This window comes from Felis catus, chromosome X, assembly GCF_018350175.1.
Source record: "Felis catus isolate Fca126 chromosome X, F.catus_Fca126_mat1.0, whole genome shotgun sequence".
NCBI lineage: Eukaryota > Metazoa > Chordata > Mammalia > Carnivora > Felidae > Felis > Felis catus.
The window spans coordinates 24,449,749-24,464,849 of record NC_058386.1 but is presented as its reverse complement, the minus strand read 5'-3'; the positions used below and the strand labels follow the sequence as shown (position 1 = coordinate 24,464,849).

Sequence of the window (15,101 nt, the reverse complement as noted above, 5' to 3'; positions counted from 1 at the left end):
CACTGTCTCCATATAAACCCTCAGTGTGACTTACATATTGCTTATTCTGAGTTTCTATCTTTTGCTTCAATAGTCTCATACTGTACACTATACTAATTTCTCTTTAAGAAAAAAGTCTTTCATAAATGCCTCTCTATTTTACTTTACCTTTATTTTCTGAATACTGTGTTGGTCTTGTAGCATCCTCACCAGCCTAAACACTGACATCACTCACTCTTATATTCATGTAATCATTATTTCATGAAGACATTTTATTGAATACAGACTCTGAAACACATACCATATGTGGCACTGTAGAGGTTATAAGCATATATAAACCATGGTACTTGCACTCACCATCCTGTATTTTAGAGATGGGTATGAGAGCAAAGAGAAACAAACAAAAGGTCTGGATTCCTTTCTTTTCCCAAGTCTCAATATCCAGTTCCCTGTAGCTTCATTTATATTCAGTGACCCCAAGTTTTGAGCCAAATCATAACTCACGCTTTAGTTCCCCAAAGATACTATACTCTGTACATAAGTGTCCTTCAACAGTTTACATTATTTCCCTGTCCCTGAATCATATCCCAAATCCTCTTACACAAAATTAAAAAAAAATTTAAGTCATTATTAACAGAGACCATACTACACTCTTCAAATAATCTTGTGAAGACATAGTGTTTCATGGACTTTAACCCTTCAAACAAGGTGATAACAATATTTTTGTAGTTAAAAAGTAAAAAAAAAGGTCCACAAAGACCTAATCTATCAAAATAGATTCTTTTGTTTACAGACAAATACACTAATAAAAAAGAAGGAAAGAGGTGTGGAAGGAGAGAGGGAAGGAAGGAAAAGAGAAGAAAGCAGAGAGGAGGCAGCCAAGAGGAGGAAAAGATGGAACACAAGAAAAAAAAAAACAAAAGAAAAAGGGAGAGGGAGGAGAGGAAAGATACACACACACACACACACACACCAACCAACCAACCAACCAACCAACCAACCAACCAACAAAAACATTAAGCCCACCTTTCTAAACTGGTGGAGATAAAGACTCTCCAAGCAAGCATCTGTTTTACGTGTGTTTTTTGTCCAGCATTCTACAAATGACAGCAAGTCAAATGTTCATTTAGTGAATTGCTACAATGCTTCATAAACTAGAGGAGAATGGGTATTACTGCTTTCTTCAAGTGCTGCTTATAAAAACTAAAAACAAGGTAGCAAACTGTTCCAAAAGAAAATCTGTTGGGTACAAAGGCTGAATATCTGCTTCCACTGATATTAAAGGCCTTCATTCTAAACGTAGGCAAAACTTTAGACCATGACCTGAGAAACCAGATTCAACCCTTGATTATTACATACACACCAAAAGTGATATTTAAACCAAAGCATCATAAAAATGAATTTTTAATATTTCAATCAAGGATATTATGATGACATAACTACATTATATTTAATTTGTCCCTTAAATTCATAGCAGTGGGAGTGTACGATGACGTGATAAAAATAATATATCTTCAGCTTGTTTATGAAGAAAGAGCTCCTATTGCTTTCAAATTAGTTCCATTAATGAGAAACCAATATCTACTTCTACATATTCATGGAAGACCATATGTGTTTCTCTAAAGTCAACACTTTACACAAGTAAAGCAGCATAAAAAATTAACATTACTCTGCATATTACAACCATATTTAATATGCTCTTGGTTATTAAAATATCTAGTACTGGTGCTCTAGTGCTCAGAGTCAATTAAAAATTATATTCTAGCGAAACACACATGGAAGGAATTGGGTTCTAAATCATGTTTAGTGAATTTCCAAAAAGATTTATAAAACTAAAAATAAAACAGAGTTAAATGATGAGAAGGAAGAAGAAGGATAAGTAGCCCTCTCAGTTAATATGCGACATCGAACATCAAAAATTGATTTTTATTCCCTGGCCTTGGTGCCTCTGGTTTTATAGGTTGGGCTGGGCCTGAAGACTGAGCCATTCATCTTTTAAGGAGGAGATGCCAAGTGCACTCCTCTTCTACTTGATCTATGGAAATCAGTAACAATGCCCTTCAAGAAGCTACATATCTGCTTCTCTCAACAAAGGTGCCATGGTAACAGGCATCAGCTGAAATGAATGCTGGCTTTGAGAGTATACGGGCAAAGTAATGTTATATATTCCTAAATTGCACACTAAATATTCAAAAATCAAACAAACAAACTCGCATCCATCTGGGTCTCAACAAAGATACTGAGAGAAGCTGTCTTAATTCACATTATACAGAAAAGTAAACAAATCAAATCTCAGTATCTGCCTTATTTATCATTTTTATATTAGGATACAGAAAACATATTTGGCTTGGGAGGTATTAAGTAGCTATTTGACAACTATATTTGTAAATAGTGGAGAACAATGTCTCAGAACTTCTGCCAAACTGAGAACAGCATTTTATTACCACCCTCCTAAAATAATTATATCATTAAAATAAAAATTGATTCTGAGACAGGTCATTGAGTTTTCTCAGGTCTCTGGAGCAGAAGGAGAAATGAATTTTCCAACTGTCCCACATTTCTAGCTCTGCTCCCATGCTACTCTAACAAAGGTAAATCCCAATTTAATAAAAGTTTTTCCCCAAAATTAGAGGTTATATAGAATGGAGCCATCACCACCATGTGATGGTGGGAAAAAAAGTCACATTTGCCCTTGAATATATAAATCTTAAATCTGACATACACAAAAAGAACTGAAAAAAATTTATATTATCAAGTATAATAGCCAGAAAAAATTAAGTTTTTAAGATTCAATTAATATCTCTCATTTAAATAGTTTCATTTTGCTACAATAGGTATACAGTTAAGTGTTTCTCTTCTATATGGCCAGAATCTCAGATCCTTGTTAAGTGTTTTTAACGCAAACTGCCATTGTAGAAGCTATCAATTTTGTAGACATTAGCAGCTTCAAACAAGATTTGCTCTCCCTTCTACCTATTGTAACTCCCATAGGTATGCTCAACCTTCTGTGCAAGTAGCAGACAAATAATCAAAACATCTGGTATTTGCTAGTAATCCACCCAAATTACAAAAACTACTGCATCATAATCCTGCTCTAGGATTTCTCCCATTAAAAAGAAAAAAAATCCATCAAGGGAAACATACGATATAATGTGTCAACATAGAAACACTATTTTTTCACATCGTCTACAACCACATCAATGACAGAAACAACAGCTGTATAATAGCCAAAAAGTTCTAGAGCCAACAGGCTCAGTAAAGTTCCTTTAAGCCTCAACCCTGCACCACCTCTTCGCCCATGCAGAAATACCCCTCAATTCTTCCCTAGATTTTCTCTCAAGGGAAGGGGGGCTCATGAGAGCAGATGTTCTCCACTTCCTTCACATTTGGCCTTCTCATTAGATAATCAGTTTGAGTTTGAAGCCTCTGTACCTAAGGAACTGAAAATGTTTGCTGTAGCCCCATCTGGGCCCTTTCATTCCCTCTCCTTTCTGAATTCCAAAGATATTTTGGCTAATGCAATTCTTGTTAATCCCAACACCTTGCAGCCTCCTGCACATTATCTCTTTTTCCCACTGTCTCTCTAGAACTAATATACAACACATTCTAGTTCTAGCACCTAAACACAATACATTACTTTCTCCATTATACTCAAAAGCCATAATACTAAAAAATTCTGTAACCCCACATAAAATGTGAGTGTGGCAGGGTTTGTATTATCGGTGAGTTAGTAGACAAAATGCAACTTCAAATTGGTAGTAGTATTTATTCAATTGCCGCATACATTAATTTCACTAATTCCAAGTATCAACTGTCAACTGAAAACCAAAATGTCTTATAACATGTTAAGTTTTCCCTGTTTCCACATTATTCCCTTTAGCAGCCCCTTTCATATTACCATTCTATTTTACTTCTATGTTTCCTGTTAACATATTAGGATGTTTCCCCAAAACATTTTCGTAACTAACTCTGGAGCTTTCTTTAAATACCTGCAAAATAATCCAGCAAAACAGCTTAAGTACACCCTTAAAAAGAATCTGCTCTAAGCACAGCTGATATTGAAATGGTAACAGTAAAGTTAACATGAAACTAAGTCACAATATTTCCACGCACAAGTTAAAATGACACTCTTCATAAAAGAATGTTGAAAATCATACTATAAAATGAAGTAAAAATACAAGCTTTTGGTATAGTATCCATTCAAATTCATAGTAATTAATGATATAAGCCCCATTTTTTTTCAACCTAGTCCCACCTTTCTAATTCCCTGTAAGCTCCATTCATTTCAAGATATGTCGGCAATATTTCTACAACATGGACCTCCCCGCTTAATTTTCATTCTCTCCACAAATGGCACATATGTGAACATAGCATCATCACCTTAAGCCATAAACATGAGAGTAAAGGAAGATACACTGCTTACCAGAGCCTCTTTTGGTCACCACCTTCAAACTCTGAGTAAAAGTAGCATATAAGAGAATCAAGTGTGGAATCAGAGCTTTCATCTTCCAGCTTTTAAAGGCTGTTCCCTAAATCAAACATACAAAAAGAAAAAACACACATTTAAAAAAACATATGTAGCAATATTTTAAGATTTTTGGTCAACTTCTGATCATGCACACAATTAGGGCAATGAGTATCACCAAAGGAAAGAATGTGAACAGGATCTGTATTCTATTTCCCTAGATGCTGTGGTTCCTAAGTAAAATCCAAACCAGTAGTGGCAAAATTCTGTCTCCAAGGGGCCCCCCAAATGCTTTAAAAGTTTATGATCGCTTAAAGGTTTAAAATTTATCTTTTTAGAGGACCTAATTGCACTTAAATTAAGTGAAAACAATCCCTTGAAAAGGACTATTTCACTATTTTTAATATAAATTACCAAATACTAACGTATTTTAAAGTTCCAGGTTACAATGGAATATGATTTTATTCTATATCCTTCTTCCCAATCAAGAAATCATAAATTCTATGCCTCTAAAGATTTAATTATAATTTTACAATTCTCTTTCAAAAATCTCTAAAAGATACTTAAAGAGAATTTTAAGACTCTTGTCTCTATTGAAAGAAAGTATACGGTCTCTGAAAGCTACAGAAAGATACATGACTTCGTCCTATTACAAGGCTCTCAGAGGGGTACTAGAAGGGACATTAGTCTAGAGTTTGGATTTCAAAAGGGGGATATGTTTCATTTGAAATTAACTGAAATGAACACTGTCTTCCTGGGAAAATCATCACTCTTTCATTTTTGTGTAGGACTGTGATAGTACAGGTGAAAGACTGAACTTCAAAAAGTATCAAGCCAGAACACAGTTCAAATATATTGTCAATCCATGACAGCACAAGTTTCTTTGCAAGACAGTTGAGGACTGATTGTATTCAGCTTTCAATCACTATGACTTTATTAGAAACGAGGAAGCTGAAATGGTGGTTTGACAGTCACATATTTTGCTCTCATAGCACCTGAGATACTTCTGAATATTTTTTACCTCTGAATATTTTTAAATGATTAATTCATTTGCATTAATAAGTCTGTTCAAACACATTTTAATTCACAGAACAAAATCACTATCTATTCACTTGCAGTAAAGTGATACCATCATCATTTTAGTCAGAAAGTCAGTGAATTTTTAAAATAAGTATTGAGAATAAGCTATTTTAACTCTAGCTCCTTTAAATGATGATAGCCTGTTTCAGTTTTCTAACCAAGGGCTTTGAGTTCACATAAAGACATAAACGAAACCTAGTCCGAAAAGCCAACTCATCAAACATATCTGACGAACCGCCACATTACAGCTCAAGCCTGAGTCATGCATTCCTAAAATCTGAATCCCATTTCCCAGCCACTGCGCTAACTGGAGCTGCAGGAAATCTTCAAGCTGATATCTTCAGCCTTCAGGTTAGCAGTAATAATCAGTTCCTCTCTCAGTGTGAGTTTAATCGGCACTGCCCAAGAAACTCCAGGATCCAACTACACATTGCGAGACCATCAAGCTTAACTGTCTTATTACTTCACTCTCGTTCTAAATACTACTTCCTCACTCGTTTCATTTCTATAAGCACACAAGCTCGTTTGCAATTTTATTTCTTGAAACTAAATTGGTTTGGAAAGCATCAATTTGGTAACATCAAGATCCTTAATTGAATCTCTTGAAATGCTGTGTATTAGGGGGAAAAGTATGTAGCGTATCACAGATTCAACATCTTGGTCAGTCTACAGTAATGTTCATAAACCTCTTTGATATCATTTATTACATCTTATCTTGAAAGACCGATGAAATATATCTAGTCATAGACATCCAAGCTTTGCTGTACTTGTTGCATAATTAATATTCTTAATACTATCATGACTTGGCTTCACATAAACCAGTACTAAATCTTATGCAGAATGAACACATACTATAATGGTTATGAGCCATCAGTCTGTCTAGGTTCTTATACCAGTTTCACCACCCATTAGCTGTGTGATTTTGAGCACATAACCTGTGACTGGTTTCTTCATTTAAAAAATAGGTATCATTACAGTATATAGCACAGTACCTAGAACCGTACTGGCACATACAACAAACTCAAGAAATGGAAGCTGCTGTTGTTACTGTCTTCACTGTGGTTGACTGTTGTTGCCATTATTGTTATGTTAACACTATCAGAGACTCAACTCACATCCTCTCACCTGTGACACGTTTTGTATTTACCAGCTTTCTTTATGTCCTACCTCAAGCTATTAGCTCATCTCTTTAATTATGTCTTTCTCTTTTCCCAGACTTGAAGTCCCACCAGAGTGAATGTGTGCTTTATTCATCTTTTCATTTCCAATGCTAAGTGTTAGCTGAAAAAGGGACTGAATGAAAGACTGACTGTGGTTGGTATTGTATACAGTTGAATTCTAGTATCCAAACTCATCATTTGGTATACACTTATTAAGCATGTACTAGTTACAAGATGCTGTGCTAAGGTGTAGTGGGGACACAAAGACCATGTGATGCACTCCAATAAAGAAGGATCATAGACCAGTAAAGGAGACAAATGCTTACCTACTTAATTAGACCTGCCCTACTGCCATATGGTGAGTATACTGGGCTGAGGGAGTAGAGGGAGAAATCTATTAATTTTGCTTCAGGTTGGCTCTGGGGAAGTCATAGCAAAGAGCTTTCAGAGGAGGAAGTATTTCAGTTAGGTCATAAAGTAAAGATTTTTTTAAGGTAAAGGGACTTCTGGATCTAGAATAAAGTATGACTGAGATTGTTGCTCTGGTGGAGAGAATAATGCCCACCCCGCAAACATGTTCACAACCTGGAACTGGTGATCATTTACCTCACATGTCAAAGGGACTGGGCATGTGTGGTTAAATTAAGGATTTTGAGGTGGGAGATTAGTCAGGTGAACCCAATGTAATAACAAGCATCCTTATAAAAGGGCAGTAGAAGAATGATATTCAAAGAAACTCTAAGGATGGAAGCAAAGGTCAGAGACTGGAGTGATGCACATTAGGGATGGACAAACAGAACATGACCCAAGGGATATTTGTAGCCTCCACAAGCTGGAACAGGCAAGGAAGCAGATTTTCCCCAGATCTTCCACATAAGAGGCAATCATGCCAACACCTTGATTTTATCAAGTAAGTCTAATACATTTTGACTTTCTAACCACCAGAACTGTAAGAATAAAAACCGGGGTTGTTTTAAGCCACTAAGTTTGTGGTAATTTGTCACAGCAACAACAACAACAAAAACTAATATGGAAAGGATGTGAAATGGCAAATGCTAGGAATGAAGCGTAAACAGACCACGGGCTGTGGTGACTGAAGTTGAAGATGTCAATGTAGGATTGTCAATAACAAGATATGCTAGGTAACCATCACTTTTCCCCTCCCTCAATGCCCCCTACAATGTTTTTCACTCATATACTGTGTAACTTCATTATCCAAGGATATTTTACGCAGCTTCACTTTCTTAACATTTATATCATGAAAACACTTACGTATATTGAATATATCATGAAAACACTTATGTATATTGAAAATGTTTCCTTAGAATACACATGATGACCCACCCCAAATTCTGACCTATCCCCCTTTCACACAGTCCTAAGATCCTTTGTACTAGGGACAATGAAGAACTAAAGGATGCTTTTAAGTGAAAAACCTTAACTGTTTCATAAAGCATAGTTCGAAGTTGGAAGAAACTAGTTAGCAGGCAGTAGTATAGGAAGATAAAGAAGAAGGTCAGACTTAAAGCAGTAGAGGTGCATGCTGCAAGAATAGAATATATTTGGGAATAAATAGAGTTCAGGGATATTAAAGGAAGTGGCATTGAAAGCAAGCTTTGAAAGTGGGTTTGAGGCATACACTTGGAGCACCTAGGTCTATTATGATCCTATTTACCAATATATAGAACTAGGTAAGACCTTCTGGGCAATGAAGATGGAGAAGTATATGTAATTATATTTAAGGCACACAGATTTTGAACAGCTTATGGAAACTCCCTACTAGAATTTTCTTGTAGTTAACTAAAAATATTAGCCATAAACTCAGTGTAAAGATGGAGATAACAATATTGTAATTTTAGCTGAAATTAAAGACATAGATTAGGATAAACAGGAAGAAAGCATAGAAAACAAAGAGAAGATGGCTTACATTTTCACTTTGGAGCCTACAAATATTTGTAGGATAGGAAAATGGAGGAAATCAGTCAAGGAGCCAAGTCAATGATATGAGCAAGGATATTTAAGGATGAAATCAGCAGAGTTTATGTATTATAAGGATAAAAAGAGACAAAACTAGCATTAGATTTAAGATACTGCCAGTCATACTGGCCACTCCTTTAATTAAACAAATAAGAAAATTTAATGAGTAAAAAAAGCTTTATCTGCTTGTTCCTAAACAGGAAGATGTGAAACCCAGAGTTGAGAGTAGAGAAGTTGAGGCTTAACTCTAGGTGAGAACGAGGAAGGTAAGAACTTGTATGTAAATTGAAACAAAGAGAAGAGCTAGAGGAGGCAAGTGAATGGAGAAAGGAAGAGATACTAGTACAGGAAAGTTGAGACACCCTTTAGAGGCAGAAGTAAAGAAAATACACATGGATAAATACAAAGATTGGAAGTAAACTGGAGCAAATTAGCACTGGTTTGTTTTATTCTACTTACATCGTAAAACAGAGAGAACTGGTTTTAGAATGAGAATGAAGAGGATTAAGAGTCTCACTCATATGTCAGGCAAGCAAATTCATCTCCTTACACTTGTCGTCTACAAAACATGGACATAAGTGAGAGGTTTATTTCCTTTTGGTTTATTTCATTTTTGACCTATTATTCACAACACAGTGAGGGAGCAAATACCTACTTCAAACATTTACAACCTTTAAGTACTTGTCTTTATGATAACTATCAGTGTTTAACAGTGACATTTCACTATAGACATTTTAAAACGCTCTTTCCATATGTCTCCATTCTCTCCATTTCTGGCTGATATGTAAAAATTACTTATGCTCAAAAAATGGTCTATTATATTTTATTTAGTCCTCAAAGTTTTTACCTTACTAAACTCACAAGTACATCATTTCCACTCTAATAACAAGAAACATTTAGGGACAGCTGGGTGTCTCAATAGGTTAAGAGTTCAACTCCTGATTTCAGCTCAGGTCATCATCTCATAGTTGTGAGATCAAGCCCTGTGTCAGGCTCTGTGCTGACTGTGGAGCCTGTGTGGGATTCTCTCTCTCCCTCTGCCCCTATCCCGCTGGTGCTTGCACGCTCTCTCTCTCAAAAAACATAATTAAAAAAATTTAAAGTATCCATTTGTGCATGGCACAAAGCATTTTACCAGCCACAATTTATATAAAGTAATGCATGTTAAAGTTGTGGTATAAATTTCCTATGGACATGATATCAGTTGTACTTAAAGGCCCTGCCAACTAAAAGTTAGCAAAAAAAAAAAAAAAAAAAAAAAGCAAAATATTTAAAATTAGCTCCAGTGAAACTGATTTCCTCCATCATGAACCTATGACAACTATCTTGTGGAAAATAAATCACTCAGAATTTCTGAAGACATCTATACAGTTACTTAAAAAAATTTTTGAGGGCCTACCATGTTTCAGATACTGTTTTAAGTATTAAAAACACAAACTCATTAGGAAATGGTAACTGTAGCCAAAGATGACATGGACAAGAGGCCTGAAAAATCAATGATTACATCAAAGGGAAAGGTATTAGAAGAATTCTCAAGTCTATGCAAAGAGCTCAGGGCTGCCTGGTGAAGCCATGAAAACATTCTCATATTAGGATGATATTTTGACCTAATTTTGAACCAGGGTATAAAGGCTTTAAAACAGGATGGGCAGGACATTGCAGGCAGAGGAGAATAAATACAGCCTATGATGCATTTGCAAAACCTCTAGTGAAAATAAAACTATATACTATATATATTCTATATATATACTATATTCAATACTTATCTATTCAATAAGTAGTGAGGTGCTTACATATAGAATATCAAAAGTAAGTTTTAACTCACTAGAATTTTTTTTTTTTTTTTACAAAACAACAAAACAGGGTTCTGCTTTTGTTTTTTTAACACAACCCAGCCTGAAGATCATTCATTCCTATAGAAACTGGCTGGCAAGAGAAGGTTAAGGTCCAGACCTTATAACTAAGATCTATAATGATCTCCAGAGGTTAATTCATCATCTGGCTAAAAGGCCAAGATGTCAATAAGGTCTTCAGTCATACGGTTCCTGACAGATTCTCCTACAAAGTGATAAGAATAGTGATCAGTCACATAACGCTGTTCAAAATAGATGAATTCCTTATTTTAATATTGTCCTGAGACTTATACACAAAGTAGTCTGCTGTGCAGCAATGTGACATGAAATGCTATGGAATGTTCTGCAAACCAACAGACTAGAGTAGTGGCTGTACTTACTGAGGAATAACTGGCCCACCTGTTGAGTGGCACCAGGTGAGCCTGAAAACTTGTAGAAGGATCCTGTACAGTAAGGGCTTGCTCAATTCTCATGAAGTCTGAACCACATCCTTGAACAATTGGGAAGACAATTGTGTTTACAGAACCGAATGTCATAACCAGCTCTGTGTTATAAAGACTAAACTTCTATCAAATCGACTAATAAGACCAACAATATTAACAAAATCAAAGGTGAGAAAGAGGATATAAAATACACAAAGACACAAAAAATGAGAATACTTTTAATTTTCCTAAATTTGAAAATATTAGAGAATGGATTTCTGGGAAGGTAAATTATGAAAATTTTATGAACAAAATAACAGGAAACAAACAAAAACATTTAAAAGTTCTTAATACTATTCAAGTATAAACTGCAAAATAGCACAGATGAGTACCTGCAAATTTTCAGAGAACACAGTGTGTTCTAAGGAACAGAAAACCATGGTTATGGTTTTAAGAACACAGAAAACCTTTTATTTTTTTCAAAGAAAACCTTTTAAAAGTGACAAAACAAATTATCAGAGCTAATATAAAAAATTTAATAAACTTTATAAAATAAATTTACACTGGCAAGGGTAGTTTAAGTCACCCCTATTACTTAGCTTTTTTCTAGAACTTCTAGGTAGTGACATGAACCAGAAAGAATAATAGCTATAAATATAAATATTAGCTAAGACAAACCCAAAATTTTCATTATTTATAGGTTATGGTTATAAAGACATTAAAAAACTTTATTCCATTACAAACTATGAAAAATAATGTGCTTCAAGATGAAAATATTAGCCGCTTGTCAATATTGACTAAAAATGTCACATTTTTCTTAACTGATATTACTTCTAGTCAAAATCCAAATGGATGTTTTATTTTGTTTCTTGAATAATTAAGTCTAAAATTTGACTGGAAGAATAAATGAGAGAAATTTAGAAAAGAATTAAGTAGGACTTGCCTGCAAGATACCAAAAATGCATTTTAATTCTACACTTGTTAATTGGTACAGCCACAAAAATTGATGCACTTATCAATGAAAGATACACATACAACACTGCACCCAATATCAGAATATAGAACATATGATAAAGGAAGACTTTATCACTGAACAGAGAAATAAAATCACTCTGTGATAGTAAAAATCTGAGATGGCCCCTCAAGACTCCCACCCCTGGTGTTCACACCCTATGGAAGCCCATACCCCCTTGATTATGGGTGAGGACTATAAATACGATAGGTTATTACTCCCATGGTTAGGCTATATTATATAGCAGAAGAGAAGATGTTTTGTAGTTGTAAATCAATCAACTCATCAGTTGATTTTAAGTGAATCAAAATAGAGACCACTCTCAGTAGGCCCAGCCTCATCAGGTGGCCCTTTAAAAGAGGATCTAAAGGTCACAGAAGATGTCAGAGAATTAACAATCAGCAGAGATGCTCTCCTACTGGACTTGAAGAACAAACTTCCATGTTGTGGAGAGAACCACATGTCATGAAATGGTTTGTGGCTTCTAGATGCTGAGGGCCTCAATCCTACAACCACAATGAACTAAATTCTGCCAACAACCACATCACCTTGGAGAAGGACCCCAGGTCTCAGATGAGAGTTCTGCCTGCCTGATACCTTGATTCTAGCCTAGTGAGATTGAGCAGAGGATCCAGCTAACATGTACCCTCACTTCTAACCCATAGATATTGTGTGATAATACATTTCTATCATTTTATGATACAAATTTGTAGTAATTTGTTATGCAGTGATTGGTAACTATGTATCACCCTTGAATACTCATAAATCTCCATCTGGATTTATGGAGATAAATAAAGAGATATTTAATAAACTATTGTTCAAGTATCTAATTATTAAGAAGGACAATTAAAATCAAGTGTAGGGGGTATCTATAAGATAAAATATTATTCAGTCTTCACAAATATTTTGGAAGTCAGTCACTTGGAAAATTAGTCACAACAAAATGCTCAGAGATGAAAGCAGAATACAATGCTGTATAGAGCATGATTCTTATGAGTAATATGAATATAGATCAAAAAATGACCAGAGAAACTGCCTCACATCATTTAATATGACCTTTGTTGTCATAAATAATTATACTGAATGATTGGTTTCCTCCATATTGCTATATATTTGCCCAATTTTTTAAAAAATGAATATATACTGCTTTTCATAAAAATATAAACATTTTATATTACTTTAAAATTTCCTTAGAAAAGGTTTTAAGTGTCCATCAATAGATCAACGGATAAAGAAAAGGTGACATACACACACAATGGATTATTATGCAGCCCTAAAAAAGGAAGAAAATATTTTTATTTCCAACAACATGGATGGACCTCAGGGCATTAGGATAAATGAAATAAGCCAGGCAGAGGAAGACAAATGCTGTATGATCTCACTTATGCACGGAATCTGAAAAAGCCAAACTTCCAGAAAGTAGAAAATATAACGGTGGTTGCCAGAGGCTGGGGGTACGGAAAATGAGAAGATACTGGTCAAAGGGTACAGAGGTTGAGTTAGGCATGATCAATACAATCTAATGATTTAATGTATAGTATGGTGACCACAGTTAATAATACTGCATTTTATACTTAAAATTTGTTATCAGAGTAAAACATAACACAAAAAAATGATAGTATGTAAGGTGATGGACATGTTAATTAACTTCATTGTGGTAATCCTTTCACAATGTTTATGTGTATCAAAAAAATCAAGTGGTACACCTTAAATATATACAAATTGTATTTGTTAATTAGACCTCAATAAAATAGAAAAATTAACAAAAAAGCTGTTACAGAATCAAATTATCTCACATTGTTTCCTATTATTTTAATTCTCTATATCATAAACATGTCTTAATCCAAGAGTCATCCAGATAAACTACATTGTGCTAAGTAATTTTTCACTAAAATAATTTTCAGTATTCTCAGTCATAAGATCCACTTTCATGGGTCACTAATACAAAGGCTAGGATAGCAATCAGAAGCTAATTAAAATAGATTGTGAACAAACAGACACAAACCCATACACAAAAACCTACACATTTCCTGATCTGTTTACAATACCTATTAAATTGTTCCAAGCAGATAATAGGCCATAAGTATATAGTGGATAACCGAAGGAAAAAAACGTATACTGTAGATGCAGCCACAGGATAGTACTTTAATGACATATTTGAGATCCTGGAACGAATAATAGGGATTACTAGATAATCTTCTGATAGAAAGTTGGAGCTTCATGGGGCTACCTGACCCTATCTGTGCAACTTTGTCTTTAGATATGCTATTTCACAACTCTGAAAAGTTAACTTCTAGAAGGTTAATAGCAACGCAAGCAATTCTTGTCCATAGAAATGGAAACTATCTGTGGTCTGGTGGGATGCAATTGATTACCACCCTATATATAGACCAGTTGTGGCAAATCCATTCCAAAATTTTTTTACTGCATATAGATCTGTGGTGCTTTGACACCTCCTCTAAACCAGCTCTAACATGTCTTCCAATTCCTTCACTAATTAGTGAATTACATCAATCTTTGATATGTGCTCATTTTATACCTTTATGACTCATGAGTTTTTGAAAATTATGCTTGAGAACTACAATGATTTATTATAATTAATCAATAAATACTTAAATATAAGCAAAGTAATTTTTTTAAGTTGAGAGGAAGACATTACAATAAGCTACCTCTGGTTAGATTTTGTATTCTGGGCAGTGCTTAGTATCATGGTGTTTTAATCAGAAACCATGTGAACAACAATATAAAGAGAGCTCCAAGGCAGTTAAATAAGAAACCAGTGGAATTACAAAGATGCATAGAAAAAGTCTATTTCCATAACATTAACATCAACAAGAACTAAGTATATTTTAAGACACTAGGCCTTTCTCTCAGCTTTGGAAAGGGAGAGGAACCACTCTGAGAGGAACGGTGGCTGGGATACAGCTTCTTAGGAAAGGGCCTCAACATCAAGTTATTTGAAAAGTATGCAATCGGAGGTTTGCAAGATGGTGGCTTAGGAGGACGCTGGGCTCACAGCACATCCTGCTGATCACTTAGATTCCACCTACACCTGCCTAAATAACCCAGAAAACCGCCAGAGAATTAGCAGAATGGAGTCGCCAGAGCCAAACGCAGACGAGAGGCCCACGGAAGAGGGTAGGAAGGGCGGCG

At 35.0% G+C, this 15,101-nt stretch overlaps 1 protein-coding gene across 3 annotated transcripts in view; it reads right to left on the bottom strand.

Moving 5' to 3' along the window:
- The window catches only part of IL1RAPL1 (interleukin 1 receptor accessory protein like 1), a 1,343,469-nt gene that overhangs the window by 1,139,852 nt on the left and 188,516 nt on the right, over positions 1-15,101 (bottom strand). For all 3 annotated transcript variants that reach the window (XM_045050816.1, XM_045050814.1, XM_045050815.1), the window contains one exon: positions 4,403-4,508. In XM_045050816.1, coding sequence (XP_044906751.1) covers positions 4,403-4,484 — 82 coding nt within the window. In that variant the 5' untranslated portion in view covers positions 4,485-4,508. The remainder of the gene's footprint in view (positions 1-4,402; positions 4,509-15,101) is intronic.